This window comes from Pezoporus occidentalis, unplaced genomic scaffold, assembly GCF_034315485.1.
Source record: "Pezoporus occidentalis ecotype Australia unplaced genomic scaffold, CSIRO_AGI_Poc_V1 ctg104, whole genome shotgun sequence".
Classification (NCBI taxonomy): domain Eukaryota; kingdom Metazoa; phylum Chordata; class Aves; order Psittaciformes; family Psittacidae; genus Pezoporus; species Pezoporus occidentalis.
Genome location: NW_026912822.1, coordinates 524,948 through 546,209, shown reverse-complemented (window position 1 = coordinate 546,209; position 21,262 = coordinate 524,948). Strand labels below are relative to the sequence as shown.

Below are 21,262 nucleotides of genomic sequence, written 5' to 3'. Positions count from 1 at the left end.
AAAAATTAATTGCATCACATAAGAACCAATCTGACTTCAACTGTAAGGCCTGCAAATCACAAGTATTTGAGTTTCAAGAGCTCTGTTTCAAACTCAAAAAGAAAGAGTAGTTTGAAAACACAAATCCTTGTGGCCAGTTTTGGAAACCACATTCCACCCCTGGACCCACTGAAAGTTGCTTAAAAAAACGGTCCCTTCTTACCATGGCTTCTAGGCTTAGTTTGGATTACGGAACCGAGATCCTTGGTCTCCTCAGTGTGACTGCACGAATGGAGATAGGCACTAGGTGGCAGAAAGGGCTAAAAAAAGTACTTCGGCTACGGCCCACACTTCCCAAAATGTCAGTAAGCAAACAGTTTTAGTGCTAGTGAATCCTTCCTACGGGCCAAACCCAAACTGAAGCGAAACTGAAGCGAAACTGACAGCACTGAAAGCAGAGAAGAGTTTAATGAATGAAATGAAAATGACACAAGACACAAATCAAAGACTGCACAAACACATGCAACATGAGAAACTAAAAGTCACCCTCCGCTGCTTTGGTTGGAGAACAATATTCACTGGCTAGGCACACAGTAGATAATGTTGACATTTGGGTGGTTTCCATTCTTTGGGTAGTTTTCATTCTTTAGATGTTTTTTACTTCTTTACATCTACTTAGAAGGAATTTATAGCCGGGCACACAATGAGGCTCTAACAACTGCCATAATATTACAACAACAGACCAACCATGCTCAGTTTGCTGGGGAACCCCCATCTACCTCCAGTGCACACCCACCTGGAGTTCTAAGCCTCAAGCCCCACACACTGTGTGAGAGCCGCTCCTGCAGCCTGTAAAGTGACACACTAGATGCAAAGAAAGTTAAACAGAAAAGGACCCTCTCCGTGAAGGGGTTTGAAACCAGACTCCTTTTCCCCTGCACAGAGGTGGGTGTATGTTCTCCTACAGCATGCAATTTGCTCAGACACCCACCCAAACGGCGGTCACTCAAAAACCAGTGTCACACAAGACAATACTGATGTCGGGTAACACCTTTCTGTTGAAAGCTCAAGCCTGAGAACCTCCACTGGCATGTCTCACTAGAAGCTGCCCAAGTGAATGGTTGCCCCATCCCCACCCCAACACCTACCATGGCTCAAAAAACCTACTGGAAAGCATGTGCCACTGTGGTGTTTCCTGAACCAACCAGCAGCAAAGCAACAACAGAGTGTATCTGTTCTGTGGTGGGATTTCTATTGGCAAACCTGGCTGATAGGCAAGGAAATGTCCCAGTGAAGAGCCCCATCCTTCATCCCCACTCCGCTCACAAACCTGGCAGAGCTCTGCCTTCCCAAAGCCCCAGCAGGATGTTTATTTGCCCTCCACAGAGGAGAGAGATGGTACCAGAGGAAAGAAATCCTGCTTCCTCATTCTGTTTCATGCTTCTCACCATGTCATCCGTACCAGTGCAGGAGGTCCACCCAGCATGCAATACCTCCTGCTATGAAATTTAGGGTTGTATTTACGAATTTTTCCAAGGGCTGCTGGGAAGCGGGGGGGGGGTGGGTGTCTCAAAACTTGGATAATTCAACATGGCCTTCAGTTTGCTGGCTGAGGAACAGCAAAATCAGCCTGGGAGAGGGAACAACATGGTGAACAAGGAAGTCCCGGACGTGGCACTTGCCATGGTAAAGCGAAAGGTGGCAGCCGCTGGAAAACGTGACACACTGGGAAAGACAACAGCCACAGTGGAGGCGAGGACAACCAACCCTCGTGTGGAGCTGTCACAGCGGTGTCACCGGTGGGGCCGTCCTGCGGGCGCTTTTATTGCGGTTCGCTTCCTGCTTTCCCCCTCTTTCACCCTCCTGCCCAGCCACTGAAGCCTGGTCCCGCTGTGCTGCACCACAACCACCCCAGCCCGCCTGCCCCCTGCTGCCACAGCACTCACTCAGCTCGGCTCGGCTCGGCGGACCACCCGCCTCCGGACCCGCCCGGTGCAGCCTCCGATCCCGCCCCGCCACCAGGCCCGGCCCCCCGCCGGTGAGGAAGGGGTCGAAGCGGAGCGGAGCCGGCGTCCACCATGTTGTGCGGCGGCGCCTCGGCGGTCCGGCCCGCCACCGGCGAGACGCAGCAGATCGTGGACGAGGTGAGGGGCTCGGGTAAGCCCCGGGCCCCGGCAGGGCCTGGCGGCGGGTGTCCCGGGGTTGCTCCCAGCGGGCCTGTTGGCGGTCGGAGCCAACGGCTTGGGCTGCCGTCGGGCTGGGCCTCCCCGGCGGGGGACGCACGAACCGGCGGTAGGTTTGAATGCGCCGACGGGCTCCGACCCCGTGCAGGGGATGGCGGGGCCCGGGTGCGCAGCCGAGCGCGGAGACGCCTTTGCTCCCGTCAGGGTAAAAGCAGGAAGGCTGCCAAGCGGCGGGGATGTGTGCGCAGTCACTGCCTCTCTGCAGCCCGCCCTCCGCCTGCTTGGCCGAGCGTGGCTTCATTCAGAGCAGGTTCAGTTTGTGAGGATTTAGAGAGGAGCCCCACGCAGCGTTTAAGTGCTCGGGGAGAGCTGGGGTGAGCCCAGCTCCATTCCTGGCTGTGCAGGTGATGTGTTGCCTACCAGCGTCAGTGCAGGGGCACCGGGCAGCTCTAGCGTGTGCCTGTTCTTGAGCTTGAGGAAGGACCTCAGATGGTTTTTACAAGGTCTAAACATTGTAACCACGTTCGTGCGTTGGGTTTTGGTTGCTTGTTTGTTTGGGGGGCTTTTGGAGGGTATCAGGGGATAAGCAAAATAACTTTGCTGCTTCTGCTATTTCCTAACACAGAATTAAGCTCTAATCACTGCCAGCTCCAAATCCTGATATTACGTACAGTAACTTAAGTACTGCCCGTGTTTTTACTCTGAAAATGCCAATGTACAACTTAAGTTCTTTCAAAGCACGTGGTGGTGGTTCAGTCCCGAGAAACCCAAGTTCCTTCTGCTTTTTGGTTTTAGGTAGGGTGTGTCAAGCCAGTGAAGAAAGATGAAGGACGAGCTCCAGCTTCTTATGTGCTTTGTCATTGTTTATTCCAGCCTGGGTTTATTCCCCAGGCTGCAGCTGTACAGAGTGCCCAAAGGCACAAAAGTCATTGAAATTAACATTTAGCTTGTAGAATCTGATGATTTTGCATTTAAAAATGAGAGATGTGCATCTCCTAAGCACCAGCCTGGGTTTGTAGTAATGACTACATTACTGAGAGTTGCTGAGAGAGTCACAATTACTGTTTTGACCTGACAGGGCCTACATGTCGTGTTAATGGTAATGCAAATATGCAATTAGCATTGCACATGGGCTGAACACTAGGTTTGAAATCCTGATTTTTCTGTTCTGTGGCAGGCTGCAAGGGGTTGGTAATCCAAAACTAAGATGAGGAGTACAAAAACAACACCCAGTTGGCTTCAGAAGTGAACATAATTAACAAAAATCTGTTATTTTCATTTAAATCACACAAACACTTCAGAGTTTGTCCAGCTTGTTTTGACTGCCAGTTTAAATTACTGAAATACACGTGGGAAAACCCAAAATGTCACAGACTGTGAAGGAAACATTAGTTCTGTTAAATAAAGGTAGATATCTCAAATTGTTTTGTTTGCTTAAAATCAGATCTTTGTGGAGATTTGTTACAGCCTGACAGTTCACTTGCCATAAATACATTTCCAGTTCTTGCCTCCATTATATTGTTTCATAAGAATTCTGGTGATGACCAGATGTGGCCCTGGCAGGTACTGCTGCTCACCTAGAGCAGGTACAGCATGAGACAGAGCAGGACATCTTCCTTCTGATGGTGTCTGGTTTAGGAGTCCCATAGGCACTGCATCTACACTGCAGGGATTTCCACCCAAGCCTGTTCAGCCTTTGGCTTGCCACTGGCAGCTGTGGCAGAGGTTATTCAGGGTGATTTTGAGCCATCTGCATTTTAGTAACTGCTCCAAGACTAAGCAAAAGGGACACGCTGAACAGCAAAGAGCCTTTGGGGTATGATCGTTTTCAGCCCTGTCATTGAACCACAGATTGTTTGGGTGGGAAGGGACTGCATCTTCTGCCTGAGTGCAGGGTCAGCAGCCTCGGGCTCCTTGGGACTTTGTTCAGTCAGGTCTGAGGATGGAAACTGCACAGTTTCTCTGGGCAATGTGCTGTAGTGCAGGAGTGTCCCCAGGGGAAAAGCTTTCCTTATACCCAGTCTGAACTTCCAGTTTCAATTTATGACCATTGTGTCCCATTATTCTGCCATCACCCCTCAGTGATCTGACTCCTTGTAGGTACTGGAAAGCCTCAGTGCCTTCTCCAGGCTGAGCAAGCTCATTTTCTTCTCACAGCAAGAGTGCTCCCGACATCTGAGCTCACTACAGTTTATTGACATCTTTCTTGTATTGCAGACCCAAAACTGGACACAATATTCCAAATGTTCTCCAACAAGTGCCAGTAATTTCCTGCCTCTCTCTTCCAGCTAGGTTCCTGCTGATGCAGCCTGTTACTGTGTTACTGGGGCACAGTGCTGGCTCATATTTAGTGCATTGTCCACCAGGACCCCCAGACCCAGACTGGGATCATGAACTAGCAGGGCGGGCTGATACCAGATCTTGCAGAGTATTTCCCTCTGGGCTCTCCCTCTCCCTACTGAATCAGGATGCTCACTAGTAACATGCTGTGGTGAGTCACTGCCATAAGCTTGCAGCCACGTCTGGCTCTGAGCTGTCTGTGGTCATGGAGCCCAGTGGTCAGCTTCCTGGTGGAAATACAAAACATGCTGAGCCAGAGTGATTATGAGACTATGAAACCAACCTTGTACAGTGCCTAGGATTGCTAAAGGAGCACAGGGCAGGATAGGGCCAGTGGGATACCGATGTCTGCCCTCTCCCCTGCTTGAGATTTGTAATAGTAGCTCTGGTGATGGCAACTGAAACCACTTGCTCCTTCTTCTGACTCAGGGGAAAGGAAAAGTGGAGGACTGAGTCAGTGTGCTTTCTGGGCCTGTACCCTTCCTTGCATCTTAGAATGCAAGCTTGTTGGGTGCACTTTTTTTGCCATATGGCAAAAAACATGTACAAAAGCATCCAAACACAATTATCCTACTTTTGATGTACTGTTCATAGCCTGGAAGAAGTGTAGAGACCTCTGAGAGAAGAGGTGCAGTATGGTCACGGCTCGCAGGGACAGGATGGTCGCTGCTGAGCTGTCTTGGAAAGGCACCAGAACCTGGTCCTGTGCCTTCTCAGTGCTGGGAGAGGTGGGAGAACGTACCCTGTAGCAGGAATTGTTTCTGTTCCTACTTCGCCAAGAGTAGTGACAAAACTGACACTTGTTTTCTCCCAAGGAAGCAGGTGGGATTCAGGCAGGAGAGCAAATGTATTTATTCCCCTTGAATTTAGGAAGAAGGGGAAGTACACCATATGACTGGAAAGAGAAGATCTGCTCACTGCTTGGTACAGTTGCACTCAGAGTGGAGGGAAGGCTACATAATGATGCAGTGCAGGAGCTAAGGCCTGGGTAGAACTGCACTAGCAGCAAGGACTTCCAAGACTAACTGATCTCACCCTTGTAAACAAAGCCTGAAATCATCTGGTTTCCTGACCAGGAATTTCACCATCTAGCCATGATATTCTAGAGAGTCAAGCATGGGAGAGAAAAACTGCAACTCTTACGAGTTCATGCCTCCCTCTGGGGTGTTGGACAAGTTATTCTGACTTCTTGAGCACTGGTTTTACACTCTGAAAACTCAGTTGATCACTCAGAAGGCTTTATGGTTCTGTTATTTTTAGGAAAATATTTGCAATTTTGAAATGTTACAGATTCCAGCAAATATGGAAGAACTATCAAGTAAGAGTTGTAAAAGCCTAGGCTTGGGTAGTTGGCTTTCAAAGCTTGATTTGTGGATGGATGTCTGTTCTGTGATGCCAGGTCAGTAAGAACTTGTTCTGAATTTGAAAAGGGAGCTAATGCTGAAGTGTCCCTTTTTCATCTTGTAAGAATGATGTATATTGAAATCTTCTCTTTAAAAAGATAGAGTCCAATGCATTTAGATACTGAATCACTTTACATTTGTTGTTAGATGTACAGGACAGAAAGAGAAGCTGAGATATCAACAGAGGAAATAATTTGTCAAATAAATCTGGAACACCCTCACAGTTCTCTGTTGGAGACTCCAGACTTGGTGACTGAATCACACCGCTGTCGTGGCTTTGCTTCTGTCTACATTTCTGGTCCTGCTTTAACACAAAACTTAACATTATTAATTTTGATTTTTTAATAACTAAGAAAAGCAGGAATTCTCTGTGTGGGAATTCAGCAGCAGTGACCTGAAGGGTGCTAGAGCACACTGATAGTGTAGGCTTTAGGTCCTAAATACTTGCATCAGTCTTAAATAACCTATTGTTTCCTTAAGGTGAAATCTCAGCTAGAAGAAAAAGAAGGGAAAACCTTTGATGTCTTCACTGCTGTGGAGTTTAAAACTCAGGTGGTTGCTGGAACAAACTACTTCATCAAGGTAAAGGATGCTGAGCTATGAGGTTTTATTTTCTTTTTTAATTAACACGTATAGTATTTGGAATAGTGGGGTTTGTTTTTTTGTTCTGGTTTGGGTTTTTACTTTTGTAGAGACGGATGCTTATGATTTGGCCTGAATAAGAAAAAACTGTCCATTTAAAAATACCCCAGTGTTAAAAAAACAAAACTAAAAATCCCACCACCACCCAGCCTGTATTAAATGGAGATAAAAAAAACTTCTCTGTTTTCATAATTACTTTTACTTTTTAGTTATTTTCTGAAGTTTGGTTTGGGGGATAATTACATGTGTGCGATGTTCAGCACTAACATTGCATTAAGTGACATCCAGATGTGCAAAGACACAAAAAAGCATCCAGCCTGCTCTGACTTTGCCTGTAGTGCTACCACACATAAAACCAAACACTTGTTGTGCCAGATAAGATGAGAGCATTTTGCATGTATTCAATGCAGTAATCAGTTCTCTGCAACTCCTGTCTGATTCCCTCCCTGTATGTTCCCTATCTCTGGCATAGGGAGGATTAACAGGCAAAGAAGAATTAGGTGGTGTTTCCACAGTCATGACTCCCATTCTGGTTTAAAACAAGACCTTACCTTCTGAGGTGATGGGTTTTCTTACTACTCTGCTTCTGCATCCTCGAAACACACCAGTCTACACCATCCCTCCCACTGAAGGCTGCTGTTACTCCATGGAGTAGCTCACTGGTTTGCATGCTTTGCAGGTCCATGTTGGCAACGATGAGTTCATGCATCTGCGGGTGTTCAAAAGCCTTCCTCATGAGAATAAGCCGCTGAGTCTCCACAGTTACCAGAGCAGCAAGACTAAGCATGATGAACTGTCTTTTTTCTAGCAAGCTTATCTTGTTTTATTACGGTTTCTTGTGTGCATTTTCTATAGGCTGCAAAATATTGATTCCTGTGCCAACAAAGGAGAAAAGAAAGTATCTTCTTTTTTTAACTTAATGCTGGGAAAAAATTCCATGGTTTTTATGCCATTCCCTTCCTCTGCAGCATTTAAATTTGAGTCACACAGCTCTTCTTTCACCTTCACTAATGCAAACCCAAGTGGCTGCACTGACTTCAGTGCAACTTAACTGGAATACTGTGGCTGAGTTCCATTTGTGGAATTCCTTGGTCTGGAAGTTGGAAGGCGAGTGACACTAGCACTCGTGTATTTGCAGCAGGGAGCAAGAGGAAAGCCTGAACTTTTTCTGTGCTATTCTGCAGCTGTGAATATATGTGTAGATTCAGATTGTACTATATGTTTTATTGGGAATGACCCGAGGAGAGACTTGAGCTGAAGCAATTTTGAAAGTAAGAGGAGGAGTGTATCTTTTGTAACAAACATTCCCTTGGTAATCATGTTTATGCTCTTGCAGCAGTGGAATATAACGTCCAGTAGAGGGTGTATGAGTTTCAAAGAACCCAAAAATCTTGCTTATTTTCTCCTAAAGTCCTGGAAAGGAGCTTAAGCTGGACAAGCATTTCTGCACTAATAACAATAAATATTTCTCCTGACTTGACATGGCATATTTGACTGGTATTTCACTGTTCTCTTTACTGGTTTTCAGTATTGGTTATTATCTTGCTCAGATTTTTTTCCCATATTTTCATGTGGGAAATGCATTTTTTTTCATATTTCAGATAACCTTATGTTTCTTCTATGTCCTAATTAGGAATATCTTAATCTGGTGAGAGACATGACAGGTAACAAAGACTTCTGCAATAGAAGTCACACTTAAGGAAAATGGGCTCAGTGGAGCAGGGACCTGCTGACAGAGGACACAGAAGAGACTGGGGGACTCAGCGCTGCCCCTGTCTCGGCTTTTTCTGGTAGGACTTTCTTTCAGGAACTTGAGGTGCCTAAGAGGAGCAGAAAAGTCTGGAGAACAGAAGAATTCCCTTAGCAGAGCTGGATCAGGCTAGGGAAATATTTAAACTGGCTGGATTTAGGCAATGCCATGGGGTAGGATGGGATTCATCCATGGATGCCACACTCAATACTTTTTGAAAAGTCATGGGCATGAAGGGAGCTTCCCAAGGACTGGAAGAAAGAAAATGATGCTCCTATGTTCAAGGAGCATCTGGAGAACTACGGGCTCATCAGCCTCACCTCAGTCCCTGGAAAAGTAGTGGAGCGAATAATGCTGGAATTCATTTCCACAATTATTAAGGACAAAAAGATGACTGGAAATAGTCCAGTCCAGTCCAGACTGGAAATATCCATCCTAGCCCACTAGGATGAGATAAATGTCTTGGTAGAGAAGGGCTGTGGATGTTATTTACCTTGATTGTTCAGTATGCCTTTGGATACTGTCTTCCATAGCATCCTCATAAGGAAACTAAGGACATGCTAGGTAAGTGGACTGCAAACTAGCTGAATGGCTGTGCTCCAGAAGTTCAGGAACACCTAGTCTGGCTACATGTCAGTCCCTAGTGGTGCACCATAGAGGCTGATATTGGAACCAGTGCTGTTTAACATCTTCATCAATGACCTGGACAATGGGACCGAGTGCACTCTCAACGTGTTTGCAGATGATACAAAACCCAAAGGAGTGGCTGATACACCTGATGTCTGTGCAGCTGTTCAGAGGGATCTCAACAGGATGCAGAGGTGAGCAGACAGGCATCTTGCAACTGTCAGCAAAGGGAGGTGCACATTCCTGCACCTGGAAAGGAAAAAGCAGGCTGGCTGGAAAGCAGTACTGCAGAAAAGGAGATGGGATTTGTCCCATCAGACACCTTGCAGCAAAGGTGACCAGTGGTACACATGGGCTGCATTCGGAAGGGCACTGCCAGCAGATGGAGAGGCCATTCTCCCCCTTGTACTGATGAGGCCACACCTGGAATGCTGTCTCCTGTTCTGGGCTCCCCAGTACAAGGCAGACTGGGCATCACCTACACATGGTGAGCTCCAGAACAGTGCCACCAACATTGCAATCCACCTTTGCTTTGCCACTTAAAACTCCATCTGCGTACTGCCTCTCTGGGTAGTGCTCTCAGGGTCCCCAGAAATCAGGTCCCCCAAGTACGAATATCCAGACCCTGTTCCTAAGCCTGAGGTGCCAGGACAGAAAGCTGGTGCTGGGCATCTCCTATGCTCAGCTTCTGCAGCTGCGTTTAATCCAAAATCTTTGCTTTCTTCAACAGTATGACACCCCCAGAGGAGTGTGCTTTTGCATTCAAAGATCTGCAATCTTTCTTATCCTCTTTATTCCCTTTTAGCACTGACTAGTTATTTCATGTTGCTCAAATGTTATTTCAGCCTGCTGTGCAGCTTTGTGTCTCTCAATCAGGTCAGAGCTGCAGGGCTGTCTGAACTGAGAGCGCTGCTTCCTGGGCTGTCGCTGGAACTGTCCGTCTCTCTCCCCCAGGCTTCCTGGTACGTGTTTCAGCTCTTTTCTGTATATAACACTACCTGGACTTATATAACTTGTAAAAATAGAAAGCCAAGTCCCCCTCCTCTTGTTCAGATGATTAAGACTGAAGTCCACTAGTGAAAACATAAATATGCTCACTCTCTAGATCTACAGGCACATTCACAGGTCCTTCAAATATCATTACATGCTCTCAGCCTGTCCAATATCACACATGGATCTTGGCTTTCTGCCTGAGAGATATTCATCTCCTACTCACTAGCTAGTCCAGCTTGATTCTTGTTAGCCAGCTGATGCACATACTCACACACTTGTGTCATAGGCATCCTCAGCACAAATCCTCTGGCAGTCTAATATTCCTACCTGGATCCTGAGCCTCCTACTTCCCAGCTAGTCCAGCTTGAAGTCTGCTAGCAAAGTACACCATTATGACTCATTTTGAACGAAAAACATCTTGGTCTGATAAACTTAGATGCTCTCATATTCCACATACCCTTACAAGTATGACTTCCCATACTTAAAATTCACAAGTGATAAAAGCCTTCAGACACAGAGAGCAAGATGAGTCTTAGGAGGACAAAAGGAGACACTTGTAGAGCTGGTGACCGAGGAAAAGACGACAAAGCTCAACAGAATAATTCAATTAGATTTAGACGTGTGCAGGATCCATGCCTCTTAAGTATGGTCTAGCAGACCCCATGCCCTGTAGCAGCTACATGTCAACACCATCTGTTGCATGTCACTGTCTGTATTATAGCAGAGGTTTTAATGCAAGTCCATGGCTTTCCTGTCAAAGCACCACATGCTGCCCTGTCCCACACAGTATTCAAAGCTTTATGAAGACATTCTTAGACCCATCATAACCACCTAGTGTGACAGGTCTCACAGGTCTCTGAAACTCCCTTGTATTTCTGACTGTGGTCAGGCTAGTGCAGTTTCTTCTGAATGGACACCAGTAGTGTCTCACATTCTTTCAACAAAAAAGGCAACCAGCAATTTAAAAAATCCACTATCATTTCTTGTTGCTTTTGTGATGAAAATTCATTTTATGCTGAAGCAGATTTTCAGTAAAATTTTATGTGACAGCACAAAACAGTTTTGTGAAAACTGGAAGATTTTAAACAGCTGATAGTGCAACAAAGGATAGAAGCTGACTGCATCTACCTGCACACAATACTCCAGGGGAGGTCTCACAAGAGCAGAGTAGAGGGCAGGATCACCTCCTTCGACCTGCTGGTCACGCTCCTTTTGATGCAGCCCAGGATACGGTTGCTTTCTGGGCTGCAAGCTCCCACTGCTGGCCCATGTTCATTTTCTCATCGACCAGCACCCCCAAGTCCTTCTCCACAGGGCTGCTCTGAATCTCTTCTCTGCCCAACCTGTAGCTGTGCCTGGAATTGCTCCGCCCCAGGTGCAGGACCTTGCACTTGGCCTGGTTAAACCTCATGAGGTTGGCATCAGCCCACCTCACAAGCGTGTTGAGGTCCCTCTGGATGGCATTCCTTCCCTCCAGGGTATCAACCAAACCACACAGCTTGGTGTCATCGGCAAACTTGCTGTGCCTTAGCATGCCTTCCAGGAGAATCTTCTCCAAGATTTTGCCAGGCACAGAGGTGGGACTGACTGGTCTGTAATTCCCCGGGGCATCCATTTTCCCCTTCTTGAAAATGGGGGTTATATTTCCCTTTTTCCAGTCGTCGGGAACTTCACCTGACTGCAGTGATTTTTCAAATAGATGGCCAGTGGCTTAGCAACTTCATCCACCAGCTCCTTCAGGACCTGCGGATGGATTTCATCAGGTCCCATGGACTTGTGCGCGTTCAGGTTTTTAAGATGGCCTCGAACCAGATCCTCTCCTACAGTGGGCCCAAGGTCTTCATTCTCACAGTCCCTGCATCTACCTGGTTTTGTTGGGGTTTTTGGTTTTTTTTTGTCACTAATTCCCAGCTTCCCGGGTTAATGGCCTCCTTTTTTCCTTCATGAACTAGAGGGGAAGCTTGAGGCCCCTGCACAGCTTGGGTCTCGAGCAAGCAGCCCTGCTTCCTCTCAGCTACCCTGACATCTTGCAGCCTATTAATAGCATCCCGCAGCTCAGCCACCTGCGGCAGGAGGACCCCCACCAGGGAGCACCAAGTGCAGCCCTGCCCATTGTGCACCTTTCCCTCACAAGACCGACTGGTGCAGGCACTCTCTACACCCCGAGCTCTGCGCTGCAGCCTCCCCTCTCGTCTGCTCTGTCTGGGTGCCTCCGCTGGCCACTGCCGGGGCAGCGAGAGCAGAGCTCCCAGACCGGGCCCTGCTCATACGACGAGTGTTCACCATCCCGCTCCAACTACCGTGCCGCGCTCCTGGTCGCTCGCGCTCCCTGGGCAGGTTTTTAACCACTCAGGGCTGGTGTCGCTCCTCCTGGTTCCCGCTGTGAGTCCCTGCTCGCCTCAGCTGAGCTGCCGGCTCCTGGGCAGGTCCTGGTGAGCACTTGAGGCTCCCTCGGTGGCTCCTGCCGCTCGGAGTTGAGGCTCCTGGACGCTGATTGAAGGCGTCCTCTCTCGAGCTACTCACCTCAGCAATTCAACTTATGAGCAGGCTTTCTATGTACTTTGTGTGGTGCTTTGTACTGACCACGTAGACCTCTGATACGTTTACACGTCTTAATGATTGTCTTCGAAGCGTATGTAGTAATTTAATGATGTTTACAACAGAAAACCAATGCAGTTCTGTGTAGTAGGGAATGATTGAATTTCTGATGAAACTGTAGGCTTTTGTAGTGTTTGTGTATTTTTCCGGTTGGCAGTTACGAGTTGTATTCTTTCTGCAGTAAGGCTTGTACACTTGATTGTAGAGAGGGGCAATAGGATGGTAGATACCATTGTTTAAGAAGAAAACCCTAAATATTGCTACCTTATCCATTATAAAATCAGGTGTTTTGTGGCCTAAGCCTGAAATTTAGATTTTTTTACTGGAATAAATTCCAGGGCAGGCTAAAAGTAGGTGAAGAAGCATGTGTTTATTTAATTAACATCCTTAGTTAACATGCCGAGAAGGTCTCCACCGTCTCCTCCCTCCTGTGAGATGCCGAGCCTCAGGAAGAGCGGGCTGGACGTGGCGTGGGCCTGCGCTCTGCCCTGCCAGGCCCTTTGTCCTCTTTGCTCCCACTTCTGTTCCGCAGGGCCGGAGCTCTCCTGCTGGCTGCCCCTGCCAGCGGCCGCTCTCCTCTTCCTGCGCAGCCACAAGAGCCCCAACAGCATGAGCAGGGCGTCGGCAGCGAGCCAAAACCGCAGCGCTCCCAGAGAGCGCGGAGCGCGGCTCCTGCCTCTTCTGCTCAAGCTGATGCTGCATGCGCGTCAGCCGCTCCCTCTGCTGCTCCTGCTCCGCTTCCTGCTGCCGCAGGTTGATTCTAGTGATGACGTCTGACCGCTCGCTAACCCTCAGTGCGTAGCTGAGGATGCTCAGCACGGTCAGGATGCGGGCGACACTCAGAGCCATGGTCTGCAGGAGGAAGGAGAGAAGGGGTAAAGGCAAAGGCCTCAGCAGGGCTGGTCGGGAGGGAGATGGTGGCTGGCACAGCGGGGCAGGAGATGCAGGGGCCCAGCAACGGCTGTGACAGGGCACGAGGGAGCTGGCAGGCAGCAAGGGGAAGGCTGCTGAGCGCTGCACCGTGGGGACACGTCCTCACAGCCCGTCCTCGTGCCCTCCTCGTGGCTGCCAGCCCTGAAGGCAGCATTATCCCCGCCCAAGGAGCTCCCTGCGGTGCCTGCACCCTCGCCCCAGCCTTTGAGAGCCCTCCATGGCCCAGCACTTGTGCCCCGGCCCTCATCCAGCCCTGCCTTCCCCCCGCCGGCCCCACTCACCGCTCTCCCGAGCTGTACTGAAGGGCCAGTGCCGCTGCTGCTGGCACCTTACGGCACCCCTCTGTGCCGTCATAGGCGCCACAGCCCCACAGCAACGCCCCACCCTGACGGCCATGCCCAAAGCGTGCCTCTCCGGCCCCTACAGTGGGGAAATACCACCCCACCCCACCCCAGCACCCCATGGCAGGACAGAGCTCCCAGGGCCCATAAACCTCCCCGGAAAGAGCAGCTGGGGTGGCACAAGGACGTCCCTGGACTGCACAGGGAGCTCCACGCCCAACTGGGCCCTGCAGTCGGCCTTCACTTTTTATAAGCCTTCCACTTTTTATAAGGCTGAGAAAGTTGGGGCTCTTCAGCCTGGGGAAGAGAAGGCTGCGTGAAGACCTCATAGCAGCCTTCCAGTATCTGAAGGGGGCCTATAGGGATGCTGGGGAGGGACTCTTCATTAGGGACTGCAGTGACAGGACAAGGGGTAACGGGTTCAAACTTAAACAGGGGAAGTTTAGATTGGATATAAGGAGGAAATTCTTTACTGTATGGGTGGTGAGGCACTGGAATGGGTTGCCCAGGGAGGTTGTGAATGCTCCATCCCTGGCAGTGTTCAAGGTCAGGTTGGATGAAGCCTTGGGTGAGATGGTTTAGTGTGAGGTGTCCCTGCCCATGGCAGGGGGGTTGGAACTAGATGATCTTAAGGTCCTTTCCAACCCTAGCTATTCTATGATTCTATGTAAACTGCAGGAGTTCAAGCAGAGCACGCTTAAGTAAGAAGCAGCCTCCGAATACACAACTGGAATCCTGTAGCACTGTCCATGCACACCATCCAAACCTGATGTCATGCCCAAGAGGTAGGAGCCTGTGGCCAAACTCACCTCTCAAGCTGTCTCGTCTGTATTGGTCACTCCAGGGCTCTCGCTCCTTAAATACCCCATGGTCACTGTGGGGCCCACATCACAATGGCTTTGTAACAGCAGGAGCACGTACCCACGCACACAGCTTTGTGATGACAGCACCAACACGTTCATGGCGACTGGGTACACAGGGGTGCTCCAGCAGTCACCACAGGAGGACCAGTCTCCGCCCAGCTGGCTCAGGAATGCCCTGCACATGCTGCTCTTTCATAGCACCTTTTGGTCGGAGGTGGAGCATGCAAGGGGTCACAGCTCAACTTGGGCAATGGAACAGGGCGTCACATCCACCTCCGAGAAGTGGTGACCGAGATTCACATATCAGAGAATCACAGAATCCCAGACTGGTTTAGGTTAAAAGGGACCTTAAAGCTCATCCAGTTCCAACCCCCTGCCATGGGCAGGGATGCCTTCTACTAGACCAGGGTGCTCCAAGCCCCATCCAACCTGGCCTTGAACACTGCCAGGCATGGGGCAGCCACAGCTTCTCTGGGCAACATGTGTAGGCACCTCAGCACCCTCACAAGGAAAAGCCTCTGCCTCAGAGCTCTGATCAATCCACATTTGTGTAGATCTATTTGTTGGTAAAAGTGTCAGTAACGACAACTGAAACATGAAGTCTTCCTTTCAAGTGGGACACTCCATCATTTGTAATTAAACCACAGAGAAAACAGAAACACAACACCCCTTGCAGTTAAAAAAATAATTTATTGCAGATATCTGCAATGCTGCTGTCTGAGCAGGGGATTAAAGAACATCCTGGAGGTGAAATAAATCACACCCAGTTCCAGTGAACAACAATAGAGCTAAAAACATCTTATCACAGAAGTTACTTATTTCTATTTATTACCTGCATGTGTAAACTGAAAGTACTGCACTGCAGGAGATCCAGTTTCACCTTTGAAATTAGCCTATTAAACATTTCTAGTACAAACATTTCATCACTTGTCTTCATTACAAAGCACAGCCTTTCAAACCTCCACATCAACTATCACTATAAACACAGTAGCTGAAAAGTGAAAAAAAATATTTGGAAGACCTATTTAAACCCAAATTCTAACCCAACACAAACACTGTCATTGCAGAAACCAGCTGAATTAAAAGAGAATTGCTAAAACAGGCAAATTCTGCACTAATGTATAAGATTGGCTTTTATCACCTGACAGGTAGAAAACACAGAGAATGTAACCGATGACCTGTGAAAACTGGAGTGACTCATCCCCTCCAGAGCTCAGCTAAAAGCCAGTTCTGATCCCATCACCGTGGCACTTGTCCACTTTTATCTAAGTCCATTCTTCATTAATGTGGTGACCAAGGGAGTCAGATCCTCAAATCGAGAACAGTGGGGACAGGTGCCATGAGGTGTTCCACACAGTGGTGGGTGTTCAGCCACCATGGAAGTGATCACATTCAATATGATACAGCATCACGCAGTTTAATTCACTGGCTATTCTCACCCAAAGTCAAATCTCCTTCAGGTACGAACCAGACTTCCCCATCCTCCCACATTACCCACCAAGGGCACCATGTATAGGAGATGCCCAGCACCCGCTTTCCATCCTGGTCCCTTAAGCTTAGGAGTAGGGTATGGACATGGAATCTCTTGTGACATAGCAGATCCTGTGTTAAAGACAGAAGCAGCTTTATCCTAATTATTACTACTAATGTGAACAGACCTAAACATGAACATACGCACTGCTGCTACATGCAGTGTTATGCCACCAACATGGCTATCCACCCTTGCTTACCCACCTAAAACTCCATCTGCTTAATGCCTCTCTGGGCAGCTCGCTCCAGTTTTGTGGACTGGATTTACAAATCTACAGGTTGTAAATCAGGGAGAACACTCCCTGCTCTCCTCCCAGTTCTCCTTTCCCAGTACACCTTGTCCATATCCAAGTCTGCACTGAGCTCTAGTGCCTGCTGCAAGGAATTTAAGGTGACCAGAGAGAAGGAGAGGAGTCGTCTGTAAGCTGACTCAAACCCAGAGCAGAAACCAGTGAGAGCTGCAAATGAACAGGAGCTGGGCCTGAAAGAAACAGGGACCTGAACCAACACGCAAACCAACACAAACCCAAATCAAAACCCAAACTCAAATCAAACAAGCAACATCAAAACAATCAAAACAACACCCAAACCAACCAAACCCAACCCAAAAATCCAAAATCAAAACGGGGCCCAAGCCCCCAACCTGTTGCCATGTCCGCACTGGAGCAGCACACTCCTCGCACTGTCACCGGGCAGGCAGCAGCATCGGCCTCAGCACAGGCAGCCCGGCTGCTTCTGGGGCTCCGCACAGCCCCCCGTGTGGCTGGGGCTCCTCTGTTCATCCACGTGTCCGCCCCTGTGCAGGGACAAACAGAGCACAGTGAGCTCCTGGTAGCACAGCGCCGCACAAATTGCCCCAGAGCTGCTCCCAGGCCAACCCTGGCAGCTCTGCCCGGCCCCGCAACTTGGCCCCGCACCCCCGAGGCAGCCGGGGAGGGAGAAGCGCAGCCAGGATGTCCCTGTTCTCCCCGAAAGGGCGGGCGAGAGCCAGGAGCTGGCTGAAAACCCTCCTGACCCATGCGGCAGCAGCGGCACAGACCGACCCCAGCAGCTCCAGGCTGGGGCCGACACCCACCAGCATCGGTGGTCGGGGCCGGACCCCGACAGCGCCCACTCCCACCTCCCCATACGCCCTCACCACCTCGGGGCCGTGCTCCTCCCCGCAGTGGAAACCAGTCTTCCCCAGCAGCCTCTCCCACAGTCACCGGTCCCAGCTCTCCCTGGCTGCAGCAGAGCCAGCGCCAGGCTGCAGGGGTCTGTTCTCCTGGTAGTTGCTCTAGGAAAGAGCTGGGGAGCAGAAACCAGACACGGTCTGCACCTGGAGGAGGGAGCCCGCAGCCAGAGCGGGGAAGCAGAGGCAGCTGCGGACAAACCCAGCAGCAGAAGGCAGGCGGAGGCAGTTGAGTGCCTTTGGCTGCTCACAGGCATTAAGGCACTAATGAGCTGCAACTCCCCTCCTGCTCTATGGAGACCCCCCAGGAATCTCAGTCACTCATTCAGGCTGGGGGTTCTGATGCCAAGATCATGCTCCGGTGTGCGGGAATGTCCCCCCTGGGCAGCCCAAACCATCCTGGCCTGTTCGAGGCTGGAAACGCGCTGGTTGCAGCCCAGAGAACGTGTCTCATTGAGGGATGTGTCAAATCCAGCAGCACTCACATCACACATGGACATTAAAACACAAAAATGCCCCCCCCAAAAAAAGCATTAACTGCACCACAGGGGACCCCGGACACGGCTCCCCTCACCCTGCCAGTTCCGAGGACACAGTACCTACCCCAAGCGCACCGTGTGGGACAGGGACGGGCGTCACATCCCCGTGTGCAGCTCAGGGACCCCTGAATTCAGACCCTGCCAACGAGCGGCTGCAAGCGTCTGTGCTGCCGGTACCCGCCCCGGGACTGGGCTCCCCGACCCCCTCCGCGGGGCTCCCGCCCCTCCTTACCCCAGGGCTATCGGGACCGCACCACCTCCCTCCCGACCCTGCCCTCTCAGACCCGCCGGGCCCATGCACCTCCCAGGAGCCGCGGGGTTCGCCAGGGGCACGGCGCGACCCCGAGCCGGGGCCCGGGCGCTCGCAGCAGAACCCCTCTTTCCGCCAGGGACCCATCGGACCATGCCATACTTGCTGTCGCCGCCTGGCGGCTGCGAATGGTACCGCACGCTGGGACCAGTTGTGGCCTCGGAGAGAGCTCGGCACGGACGCAACCGACCAGTGCGGGAGCGGTGCGGTGGCCAAAACTCGTTTCCTGTTAACTTCTTATCTAATAAAAGATAGAGAAAGGGCAGTTAAGCCACACAGGAGAAAGCAGAGCACAAAGTGCCACCTTATACCCGCTGGATGTCCTTTCAGTACTTTCCTAGAGCTGTTGGTTCTGTGTCCTGGTATTTATTTCTGAGATCCAAGAACAGTGACAAGTGGGATCCCAAAACGAGATCCTGCCTCAGAATGATCCTGTCTCTGCCACGTGGGCTACACACTGTGGATTTCTTTGCAGTTTCTCACCTCCAAAGGGCACATTCTTCCAATCCCTCAGCAGCATCTCTGTGAATTCGGACCTTTCCTGAATGTGTGGGATGTGACTGGCACAGACTATTCCAGGTGAAGGCTTTCTAGTTCTCAGGGCAACCTGTAAACTCACCACCTCCATCAGAAACACTTCACGTTATGCTGTCATGTTGTGCCACCGAGTTACTCACTAGCTCTTGATTTCCTTGGGGGAATAAACCCAGAGTTTCCTTCCTCCCTGGTACTTCCGATGGGTGAGCTCCCAGCATTTAGAGCCAGAAGTCCTTGCTGCGACATAAATCCTGGCCTCATGCTCAGGATGGAGTTTGATACTGGTTTTACTCTCTGGCCTGCCCAGGCTGTCATTAGCCTCTCAGCCAGTCCTCGCATTGTGTGTCATGATGGCACACATGCCCATGACACTGTGCTGGAGCAGTGCAGAGAGCAGGCAAACTGCAACTCACACACACACGCACATGTTACTGAAGAGAAACCCAAAAAGCACTCACCCTGAGGTGGATATATGTTGGGAAGGATTGCTCCAGGATACAGAGCAGAAGGGACTGTTGTCCTCGAGGGATCACAAGCATCTACAGTAACGTCCCATGCAACAGCAATGTCAAAGGACCTGCAAGAACAAAACCAAGTCTGTAGCTGCAAGCATAATTCACCTCCTGCACAGCAACTTCCTCTCTAACCGCTAGAAGACTTTCACATTAGGAGAAGAAATCAGAGCACAAGACAGCCCTGCAATGCATCAACACTTTGTGAGCCATTCTGAGGGGGAAAAAACAAATATTCACCCCATCACACCCACAAGCAACTCACCCAGGATGCGAATCCGCTCCTGCTCTGCTGGCTGCAGGCTCTGTACCCACAGCAGCAGCACCTCACACACAAACAGCACTTGCAGCTCCACAAGGACATTTCCATTCCTTCCCAGCAGAAGAAGCAGCTTTGGAAGGAGGTGTTTTGCTTTCCAGATTATTTTCTATGGGACTAAGCCAGGGTGGATTGCCCTGTTGGTGGCACTGTTCTGGAGGTCACCATGTGTAGGTGTTACGGTGACTTATTTGACTAGAGAAATCAAGGCAGGTTTAACGTAGACTGCTTGAACTTGTTTTGGTGACTGACAAAATGTCAGATTCACCCTGATGAAAATGTCATAGTGGTGATGTGAAAATCAGTGTTACTATCACTTGAGGAAGTGCATTTGTGACTGGTTCCCCATTTTGTAGCCAAGAGGAGCCAAGAAATGCTGCCTCCCACAGAGACAAGACACTGGAACAATTGTGCATAGTCTTTAGGAAAAGCAGTGTTTCCTTACTCCTGCAATGTTCAGAGCTTTCTGGGAGCCAGGAACTGAAACTGGTTGAGGTGGTACCAGCAGGATGACTGGCATCCATTCGCCTTGGTGAGAAAAAGCAGCACTCTGCTCTCGCTGAGTTTATGTTGTTTGGCTTGATAAGCACTGGCTGGGAACTCACTCCAGGGAAGATGCTGAACCATAAGACAACCAAAACAGTTTTGTCAGAAGGAAATAAAGGACAGGCAGCCTGGCACTTGACTTCTCATGGTTTGTTAAAGATGGAGTTTCTTTCATCGTACTTACTCATACTCTAATCCAGACAAAGGCATTGCCTTGCATCTCTGCTAAGAAAATGGTGGTGTGTACCAGTTAATGCTGTCAGAAATGTGCAAGCTTTACCTATGTGGAAAAACAATGAAGTTACTGGAAGGAAACTTGTTTAGAACTAAAGAGAAAAAGGCCAAATCTAAACCAGGAAGTAATGAAAAAGAGGATTAAAAGGTTTAAACTGAAAACAGAAAGTGAAAATGAAAAAGACAAACTGATAATTAAGCTACAAGCCCTAGAAAAGACTAAATTGAACTCCTGTAGTTAAGCCAAGAAAGAAGGTGAAGGTAGCAAGGAAGAGTGGCATTCTGAAGACAGATCTAAGGGGGTTTTATCTGAGCCTCTGGTGGTGTCTGTGAAGTAATCAGGACGTCAGCCTCTTCACAGCCCTTAGGGGCATCACCCTTCACTCATTCTGAAAATCTGAGGTTCCTGTTAGCTGCCCTTTTCAACTGTTCCTCCTGCCATGTGATAGCCCATCACATTAGGTCTCACTCTGTGACCACTAGTCCTTATCCGCATCATTGGTCAAGTTCTTAGCAAGATAATGCCATGAACCTAAGATGGCAGGACTCAACACAAAAGAACATGACCTCATATTGCTGTAGGGCAGGAGAACTTGCCGTGGAATCGGAAGCACCACACAGTTGCATATCAGTACCTAAAACCATAAAAGAGTGGAAAAAAATACAGTGGAATAGCAAGGACTTACAAATGTCGGGATGGGGAAGAGAAAGGTGGAGCTGGACCACTGTGAGACCAAGCAGTGAGAAAGTCCACCCTGTTCATGTGAAAGGAGTGTATACATGACACCAGGTAATGCTAATAGGGGCTGCAATCCTCTTCACGTCTACCTTGAAAGCTTTTTCCAAATGAGCTGCGGACCAGAGCAAGCACCTGGAGAGTACAACTCTAAATGTTATTGGAAGTTAGTTTCA

General features: G+C 49.4%; 1 protein-coding gene across 1 annotated transcript; it reads left to right on the top strand.

The window, feature by feature from the left end:
- The first annotated feature begins 1,986 nt into the window (after positions 1–1,986).
- CSTB (cystatin B) lies at positions 1,987–8,034 on the top strand. Its single transcript, XM_062618047.1, has 3 exons — positions 1,987–2,123; positions 6,386–6,487; positions 7,227–8,034. The coding sequence occupies exons 1-3, from the start codon at positions 2,058–2,060 to the stop codon at positions 7,353–7,355; spliced, it is 297 nt and encodes a 98-aa protein (XP_062474031.1). The 5' UTR covers positions 1,987–2,057; the 3' UTR covers positions 7,356–8,034.
- Positions 8,035–21,262: the final 13,228 nt, after the last annotated feature.

Coding starts and splice junctions, on each gene's coding strand:
- CSTB (XM_062618047.1), top strand. CDS start 2,058: ATGTTGTGCGGCGGCGCCTCGGCGGTCCGGCCCGCCACCGGCGAGACG. Junction 2,124..6,385: donor CGCAGCAGATCGTGGACGAG/GTGAGGGGCTCG, acceptor TGTTTCCTTAAG/GTGAAATCTCAGCTAGAAGA. Junction 6,488..7,226: donor GAACAAACTACTTCATCAAG/GTAAAGGATGCT, acceptor CATGCTTTGCAG/GTCCATGTTGGCAACGATGA.